This window comes from Mus caroli, unplaced genomic scaffold (assembly GCF_978045245.1).
Source record: "Mus caroli unplaced genomic scaffold, Mus_caroli_1 scaffold_5, whole genome shotgun sequence".
In the NCBI taxonomy this organism is placed as follows: domain Eukaryota; kingdom Metazoa; phylum Chordata; class Mammalia; order Rodentia; family Muridae; genus Mus; species Mus caroli.
The window spans coordinates 91,621,032-91,630,371 of record NW_028227260.1 but is presented as its reverse complement, the minus strand read 5'-3'; the positions used below and the strand labels follow the sequence as shown (position 1 = coordinate 91,630,371).

Genomic DNA, 9,340 nt, shown 5'->3' with positions numbered 1-9,340 from the left:
TGATAGTTTCTGGGAGAGGGAGGGTCCATATTTTTCTTTTTCCTTCTTTCTGCCTGTCTGTCTGCCTCTTTCTCTCCCTCCCTCCCTCCCTCCCTCCCTCCCTCCCTCCCTCCCTCCCTCCCTCCCTCCCTCCCTCCCTCCTTTCCTCTTCTGCCTTTAAAAAAAATTCTTTTTGGTTTTATGAGACAGGGCTTCTCTGAGTAGCCCTTGCTGCCCTGGAACTCACTCTGTAGACTAGGGTGATCTAAAACTCAGAGATATGCTTGCTTCTGCCTCTTGTGTGCTAGGTTAAATGCATGAACCATCAGCTCCCTGCAGTCCATTTTTTAATATGGCTGTGGTCCCTGGTTTATTACATTACTATTCATGCCTCCAGGAATTGACACACCCTATTCAGAAATAGCACCAATTGGATCCATTGAGGTAATAATAATAATAATAACAATAATAACAATAATAATAATAGTTAATGATACATTTTAAAAGCCATGAAGTATAGAGGGAGATGTGTTGCTTGGATGAGGTGTGTGGAAGTATGAAAGATCAAGATACATTATATAAATGTATGAAAAGGATAAATAACAAATAAAATATTATTTAAATATTAAATTAAAATGAAAACTTCAAGATATAAAATGAATGTGCTTTGACTCACCTAATCCTGATCTTGTTGAATCACTAAGGTTTGATATTGCTTGGACAGTTGTCTAAAGGAGAGTAAACATGGAAATATATTATTTTTAATATACTAATATTTAAAGTAAAGTATTATTTTAAAACAACAGTGTTATTTTAAAGTAATAATGTACTTCAACATATCAGTAATAACATTAGTACATATGAACAGTTTTCATAAAAATGCAGATATAAAGCTAGGTTTTGACTAGAGTATCTGGACAGAGGGTCCTAGGAACTGAGTTTCATTTCAGGTAGATTTTGTGTGTGTGTGTTTCTATCTGCATGGTTTATTGGTGTGTTCATAGTCGTGTGAATGACATGTGTATGCCCATGCAAGCATAGGTAAGAGGCTGGCTTTTTAACACCTTCTTTAATCATTCTACACATTGTTAGTTTTGAAATATGATCTTTCAGATAGATCTATTACTAGAGAGCTCCTCTTGTCCCCTCCCCTTCCCAGCTCTGTTATTCTTAGCTTTCTAAATGGGTGCTGGGATCCAAACTTGGGTCCTCATGCTTGTGTGCACTTTTCCCACTGAGCCATCTTCCCAACACCCTCAATAATAAAAAATAACATTTATTATAAAAATGCAAAGTAAGAAGTTACACACGTAGGTTGCTACTATACCCGTGTCCATGATACGCTGTACATTCTCTTCCTCAATGCCCATTTCTTCCACTAAGTTCATGAACTCCGCCATCTCCTCCTTATTCAGTTGTTTGCCTTTTGCTGCGTTTCACGGTGTATAGGGAATATGTCACAACATTAGTATCCAGCACACTAATAAAATATTTCTGTTGCTTAGTCTCCTAAAAAGTGCCAAAGCACAACATCTGCCCCCTTTCCCCAATAGATTGACAGTGCAAAGTTACATCATTTTTCTGAGAAATCAAAGTAGTGGGTGGACCTCAGAATGTAACATACTATCTCTCGTGTTTTGTAGCATTGACAATTCTATCAAACTCTCAATTTCCTTGCTCAATATTCTGACAAAATGCTTTGACAAAAGCAATTTATGGTAGAAAAGGGTGTATTTTCCTAGTGATGACACATTTAATTGGGGGACATTCCAGTGGGAGAAGTTTAGGGGGCAGACACATTATGTCCATAGTGAGTAACAGAGATCAAAGAATGCATACTTATGTGTGCTTGAATCTATCCAGCTTTCCCAGTCTGATACAGGTCAGGATGATCTGCCCAGAAAATGCTACTGAACACAGTGGGCAGAGCTCCCCTTTGTAATCATCATTCAGTATACTCCCAGAGACATGCACAAAGGCCAGTCTCATGAGAGAAATTCCTCCCTAAGAACTTTGCCAGAGGATTTTGTGTTGTGTCAGTTGGTAGTTGAAGCTTACAGCATATCCTCTTGCTGTGGAACGGTGCCACCCACATGGGGGGAGACTTCTTATGTTAATAATCATTAGAGACACATCCACAGGTCAGTCTGCTGTGGGAAATTCCCTACTGAGACCCTTCCCAGGGCATTCTGGGTTGTGCCAAGTTGATCTTCAAAGCTAACCATGACAGCTTCAGTGATTTATCAACATGAAATACAGAATCAGATACACAAACACATTGTGACCTTTGGGTACAGAGATATGCATACATTCATATCCTTGAATCACACACTCACATTACAAGTTCCATGTGTGACACTTACCCAAAACTCCAGCCACTCGTGTGATGTCATTTTTTCTGTTCATGTTAAAATAATGAAACAACAATATCTTCTCATTTACCATTTTTAACATGAATGCTGTGTCCCCTTCATCTGAGATAGGTAAGACATTTGTATAAATACATATAAAGTCAACAAAATGCTTGCTCAGACTCATTCTAACTGCACAGTTATGAATGTGTATATGGAGTATACAGTCTCTAACCCACAATATTCTGTTCCATGTGTTGAAACTAGTCAAGACAAACAGGGAATTATAAAGCAAGTTTATAATTATGTTGTAAGATATAAAATATATCTAACATCCCACAGTTACCTACAAATATGTAGAACCTATATTGGTTTGGGATAGCTATGTTCTTTATACCAAGATGTGTGAATGTATAGAAGCTGGCATACTGCAGTCCTCTTACTTGCTGAGAATATTTGTATGATTATATGTATACGCAATATGTGCATACATTTCATTGATCCTATTAAATTTAATGGTGGAATTGTTTATAGTACATATATTGAGGAAAGATTATATATATATATATATATATATATATATATATATATATATATATATAATGTGTGTGTGCATATATAGGCATTTTCATTGATCCTAATAAATTTAATGATGAATTATCTACACATATATACATTGAGGAAAGCTCTCTGATATATATATATATATATATATATATATATATATCAACATTTTCATGGATCTGATCTACATTTAGTGGTGCAATTATCTAACTTTACCAATTTTCCTCAGAGACATGTCAGAAAAAGGAGAGGGTGCCACATAGCGATTTTCTCCAAACTGGAACATTCTGTCTTAGTAGTTCATGATATTCAAGAAGTAAAAACCCCACAAATCTCAGGATGATTTTGAGACCAACATCTTTCAGTAGGCCCCTTCACAACGTTATGGGAAACAGAGAACAAGCCCTCTAGAAGAGACTCTGACTAGCTTAGCTGTCTGTAAGCTTTGCTAAAACTCCAAGGATAAAACTTTCAGGAGTGTCATCTAAGCTGGGTTGGGCTTTTCAGGAATGCAGCCATATTTCCAAATGTTCTTGTATGTGACTCCAATACACTCACTGCTTCACTAGCAAGACTTCTTAAAGAGGAGAAGGGGTTGACTCAAGATCCTCCTCATTTATATGATGACTGTTCCTTTTTATGTCAGTGGTAACTCCTTTTCCTTCTGAGACGGGTCTTACTATGTATCCTTGGCTGGCCTGAAACTTGCTGTTTAGACCAGGCTGACCTCCAACTAAATTGCATAACACACTAGGGGGTGTGTGTGTGGCTTTTTGGAGGGATATATACTTGTGAGTTGATTCGGCTCCTCTATTTAAGTACAATAAACTCTTCTATAAACTCATCTATAAACCAACCTAGAGTCCATGACATGTTTAGTCTATTAGTTTAATGTATTGAGTTAAATAGATTCTTTATGGTAGAATAGAAAATAATGAAAGTATCTTTACCACTTGATTCATGACAAATTAAATTGATACCTCAATTATTTATAAATGGATCTCAGTATGTCATATACCTTGCCTGTCAGAACTAAAGAGCTAAGACTATTCATGATGCTTAAATTTATATATTGTAAATCATTTTCCTCAATAAAATTATAAAATTTAGACCATCCATCATTCCTTGTACAAGACTCATGTTTCAGAATTGCTGGGAGTCATTTTCATAGTTGATAAAATCCTAGTTCCTATTTTGCATCGTTATTTTTTAAAGTGCTCAAATTACCTTTTAATTCCTTTAACCATTCTCAGACTCTTGTCTGTGATTTAGTTTACTCGTAAAGCTAAACCAGGGAAGTGTGCTTGGTAGAGGCATACACCATATAAATAAAAAAGTTTTTAAAAGTCATTAAAGACTAAACAAACAAATTAAATCTCTTATTAGTTCCAAAATGACTAGGAAGAATATGAGGAGGCTTTCCTCAAGATTGCATCTGTAATTTGCAGAGACAATTACATTGGAATGTAGATATCCATGTGTGCAAAATTCAACTAAGACAGTGAATTTTGAAAAAGAAACAATTAAGGTCATGCATTCATCCCGGCATTGCTTACTCACACTGTGCATAGTAAACTTCTTGTTTTTTCCTTCCTATGACTTTATGCAGTTGGCACTTGGTCTCTTTCCTGAAAAACAAATGTCGTATTGTATATTATTCCAGGGTCCTGATTCAACATAAATGACAGGATAGTTTATTGCAAACCACATTTTCCTCTGTAGATCTTTTATAAGCACATGTAGTTGTAGGGCATCTTCCCTAAATATAATTAATAACATCCTTAAATGTCATCAATCACCCTGCTAGGTGCTTGCAGGTGTCTCTGTTAGGGCAGATTTAGCTCCTCTGTGTGATCTGTTGCCTATCCTGACCTCTGACAAATGAATGTCCTTGAACCCCTGATCTTCATGCCTCTACTCACCAAGTGCTGGGATGATGGGAATGTAATACTGAGCTTTGTGCAGAGGATGGAACCCTGGGATCTGTGGTTCATGCTGTTAAATCACTCTCCCAACACAGTTGTATCCCCAGCACCCAAAAACAACTATTGATAAGTGAAACAAATCCAAAATATTGAGCAAAAATTCTACCTTAATCTGAGATGAGAAATGTCTGTAGAATTGGGTTTAAAGGGTGAAAGGCCACCTGGTGCAGAGCACATTCAGTGCCCTACATACATTATAGTCTAGCCTCCATATTTACATTGGAATCATGTATTTATTTTTTGTCCCTCTCATAAATGTCATCAATCTTATAGATTCTGTAGCTGCAATTGAATTGTGCATTTAAATGGATTTAAATTCAGCCTACAATTGTATTCTGAGAAGATTTAAGTTGGGATGTGCATCAACAGATCCATAGAGTCGTAGGCATGGTCATGCATTCAGATTTGTATTCACTCAGAAGAGATCCATGTGACTAATAGTGACAGCCACAGTTTAGATTTGTCTTTATGGCTCTAAAAATATGGGAATAACTGGGTTGTAGAGATGACTCAGTCATTAAAAGCACACCACCAAAAACAAACAAAAATTGGGAATAACTGTTTAAGAGCAGGGTGTGGTTACACAAAGCCTGTTGAAGGCCTTGGGGGTCCATTCTCTGCATGTAAAAAAAAAAATCACTCATGTCTGGAATGGCAATCCCTCCAGCACTGTTCTATTTGCTCAGGATTGTTTTAGCTGCCATAGGATCTTTTCTGACTCCATTGAATTTTAGGATATTTTGTAGTCTTCCCTGAAGAAAAGTCCTCCCTATCAGTTAGTTTTTTGAATATCAAATGGTTACTGTAAAAATCATTTCTACACAAGTAACATTATATGGAATGAACAGGTTGTATATCTAAGAAAACACACACACACACACACACACACATGAACAATTAAAGAAAAAGGAGTCTAGGATTTGAAAAAATCCAAGGGAGGAGGGTACGTGGGAAGGATTAGAGGGAGAAAATGGAAGGGGGAAATGATGTAATTATGTTTTAGTTTAAAAACGTATTTAAAAGTAAAATTATCTCTTCAACATTCTAGTGTATACACCTACTTGATTTTGAACTATTACTCTTTTAAATAATTTTAGGTATGTTAAATATCAAGTCAAGCATGGTGGAATCCATAACAGACTGATTCAGGAGGATAGGTTCACTATCATTCTAAAAAAATTAATTAAAAACAAAAATAAATAAAAACATAAAAAGACTGCTTGTGGTGGTACACACTTTTGAACCCAGCACCTGGGAGGTAGAGGCAGGTAGATCTCTGTGAGTTCAAGTTCAGTTTGGTGTACATAGAGAATTCCAGGACAGCCAGGGTTATATAATGAGAACCTGTCTTTAAAAATATATAAATTAGCCAGGTGGTGGTGACACACACCTCTAATCCCAGAAGGTAGAGGCAGGTGAATTTCTGATTTTGAGACCAGCCTGGTCTACCGTGTGAGTTTCAGGATAGCCAGGGCTACACAGAGAAACACTGTCCAGAAAAAATACAATATGTTTATTAATTTATTTATTATTTGTGTATATAATAAATAAAAAATTAAAAAGTTTTTTTTACTCCATATTGAGTTCAAAGCCAGCACAATGTACAGAGACTCTCAGAAACCTGAATTTATAAATAACCAATTTATGAAAAGGTTCATATATCAGCACATAATTAACAAAAACTTTGTTCCTCCCAGATAGAAATATATCCTCGATGGATAATATCACTCATATCAAGATAGTTTAAAAGCACTGAAACTATCTCAAAATTTATTTTGATATATCTTCTCTACCACTTGGGCTTTTGAGCAGTGATAAATAGAAAATTAAGTAATTATAAATTGTTATTATCTAACTACTAATTGTTATTATCTAACTACCAAATTTGTGTATATGTATCATCTATCTACTTTTATATCTATTAATTATGTATCTATCACCTATATAATCATATATGTATCATCTATCTACTTTTATATCTATTATCTATGTATAAATCACCTACATATAATCACCACCCATCTCTCGATATTATTTATTTTACTTTGGCTTGCTATACAATAAATAAATTAACTCTTTCTAAATTAAAAGTACAGCTATCATATGTTGTTTTCAGGATCACACAGAGCAAAGTGATACAAGAATCCTCACTTAGTGCTGTGTGTGTTCACTGATATGAGTGTTGACTGAAAACATTTCATTTCTCTACCCACAGACCATCACATGGATTGTTCTGTCTATATATATCTTACTTAATATAAAAATAGAGGTAGACTTGGTTGCATCTCTTCCCACACAAAATGAGACGGAAGTAGGTCCTCAATGGTGAGCCTTCATTTATCTTTTCCTTGGTACTGGCAGCTAAGTAAATTGTTTGCCAAGGCCCTTCAATCTGGAAAAAAAGCAGCAATTGAAAAAAGGCATTTAAAAGTAGGGGATAGTGTAGTAACTGGGAATTCCAAACCACTTGGATAGGGATAATTCACAACTTGATTATATAATAAGGCATTAGGCAGCTTAGCTTCTTTTATGTTCATGCATACTCTGTGCAATGAACCCAATCATGATTTCAGACCCCTCCCCAAGCCAACTGTGTCAGGTTACTCACACACCCCTCTCTGAGCAATGCTATAGAGTTCTCCATATAACAACCCCTTCTTCCTCCTCCCCACCTGTATTAGAATACTCACACACTCATCTGTGAACAAGGCTGTAGAGTACACAAAAGAACCCTTCATAGTCCCCAACCCTGCATCCAGCTAGTCATACACCTGTCTCTGACTTCCCACAACCCTAATAATGATCAAGTCCAGACAGTTTCCATTCAACTATATTCTCAGTGTATCCTGGTATGGAGAACAGAAGCACTAATTTTGCCTGAACTGGTTTGGGGTGTATACATAGTAAGACAAAATCATGTTCTTCAGATTGCCTTACACTACTGGCCACATTATGACTTTGTGTAATTTGGCATATGCATGATTAAAATCAGATGCATTACTAGAAGGGGCATAAACAAAGAAATAAATGTTTTAATCTGTTAATAAAAATAAATCTGGCACCTTAGTAACCAGCTCATTGGTCTCCTTGGGACTCCTGATAGAGACATACATAATAGCTTGGAGACCTTGAGTCCAGTCAGTCAAGTGGGCAGCTGCCCATCTTTGGCAGTGTGTCTGTCTGTAATCTGTACTCTAGTTTTGCCTTGAATAAAGTCATCTTGCTTTCACTGCAGATCTTTTTTAGTTCTTACTTTTAATGTTTTGGATAACAGGCCAAAGTAGACAACTGCCACTGGAAGCATAATGTCAGTACAATTCACCCCTTTAAATTATTTCATTGTATTCATCATCATGGCTTCATGAGGGACTTGAGTGGAAACATAGGAAGTGATGTAGGTGTTTGGATTTGCTGGGAAAGTCAGATACACCCTTGGTGCCAGACTGATGGATGTTCTCTCTATGTCTCTCTCCAGGTCTCCAGGTCTCTAGTCTCTCAGTCCTCAGTCTCTATCTATCAGAAAACCACCATTTAGACTATTCTCTCTCCCTGTCACTCTCCATGCTGAGATGTAGAGAATACTCCCAGAACATTCTTCCCCATTACCATTTCTCTCTGTCACACAAAGACACACAGAAAACCTATCTTCAGAGACATTATTCTTTCTGTCTTTGTCTCTTGGCCTTTCTTTGTGACTTTATCTCAGAAAACCACCCTTTAGATCATTCTCACTTTCTTTGTCTCTCTCCATTCCTGATGTAGAGAGTAGCAACTTCCAGAGGGTAGTTGTCCATTCCTAGTAAAACTCTCCAGGAACTCTCTCATTTCTCTCTGTTTCTTTCTCTTGGTATTTGTCCTTCTGTTTTTTTCTCTCAGAAAAGCATTTATGAGACTCAACTATGCCCCCCAACACATTTGTTATTCTCCATTACCAGACTTAGCAAATACCAACTTTCAGAACATTCTTTCCCCCTTTTAAGGTCTTTCTGCCTCTGCCTCTCTGTCTCTTGCTGTCACCACCCACTTGCACAAAGCCCCCTCCCAAGCCTCTCTCTGTCTCTCTGTCTGTTTGTCTCTGCCCAACATGCCCAACAGACACAGTCCCCTTCCACACAGGTCTGCTACCTTCTTTTTGAGACTCTTATTCTTCATCACACTGGAAACGCCTAGTACATGCAGTGTGAGCAGGAGGATGATGACCCTCATCATGTGTGAGCGACTGTGTCTGCTCTGTGGGTATCTGGACCTCACTGAAAAGGTGCAGAGTATCTCTCTGCTTTTTATAGTTGCCTTTCAGGATGGTTGGCGTGAGCAGTGTTCTGCATCCCAGTTGGCAGTTGTGCACTGACATTGACATTGTGTCATTTAGTATACAAATAGGTTCCTGGAGAACTTTACTAGGGATGGAAAATTTACTTTTATTGTCATTTCCAATGCCCAGTGCCTGTCCCATGTTTCAGG

The 9,340-nt window shown here is 37.1% G+C and overlaps 1 protein-coding gene across 1 annotated transcript; it reads right to left on the bottom strand.

Moving 5' to 3' along the window:
• Positions 1–678: 678 nt before the first annotated feature.
• On the bottom strand, positions 679–9,088 carry LOC110287443 (probasin). The gene is made up of 6 exons (XM_021154062.2): positions 9,005–9,088; positions 7,132–7,271; positions 4,455–4,522; positions 2,343–2,453; positions 1,307–1,408; positions 679–707 (listed from the first exon to the last, which is right to left on the bottom strand). Exons 1-6 carry the CDS (start codon positions 9,086–9,088, stop codon positions 679–681), a joined length of 534 nt encoding a protein of 177 aa, XP_021009721.1.
• Positions 9,089–9,340: the final 252 nt, after the last annotated feature.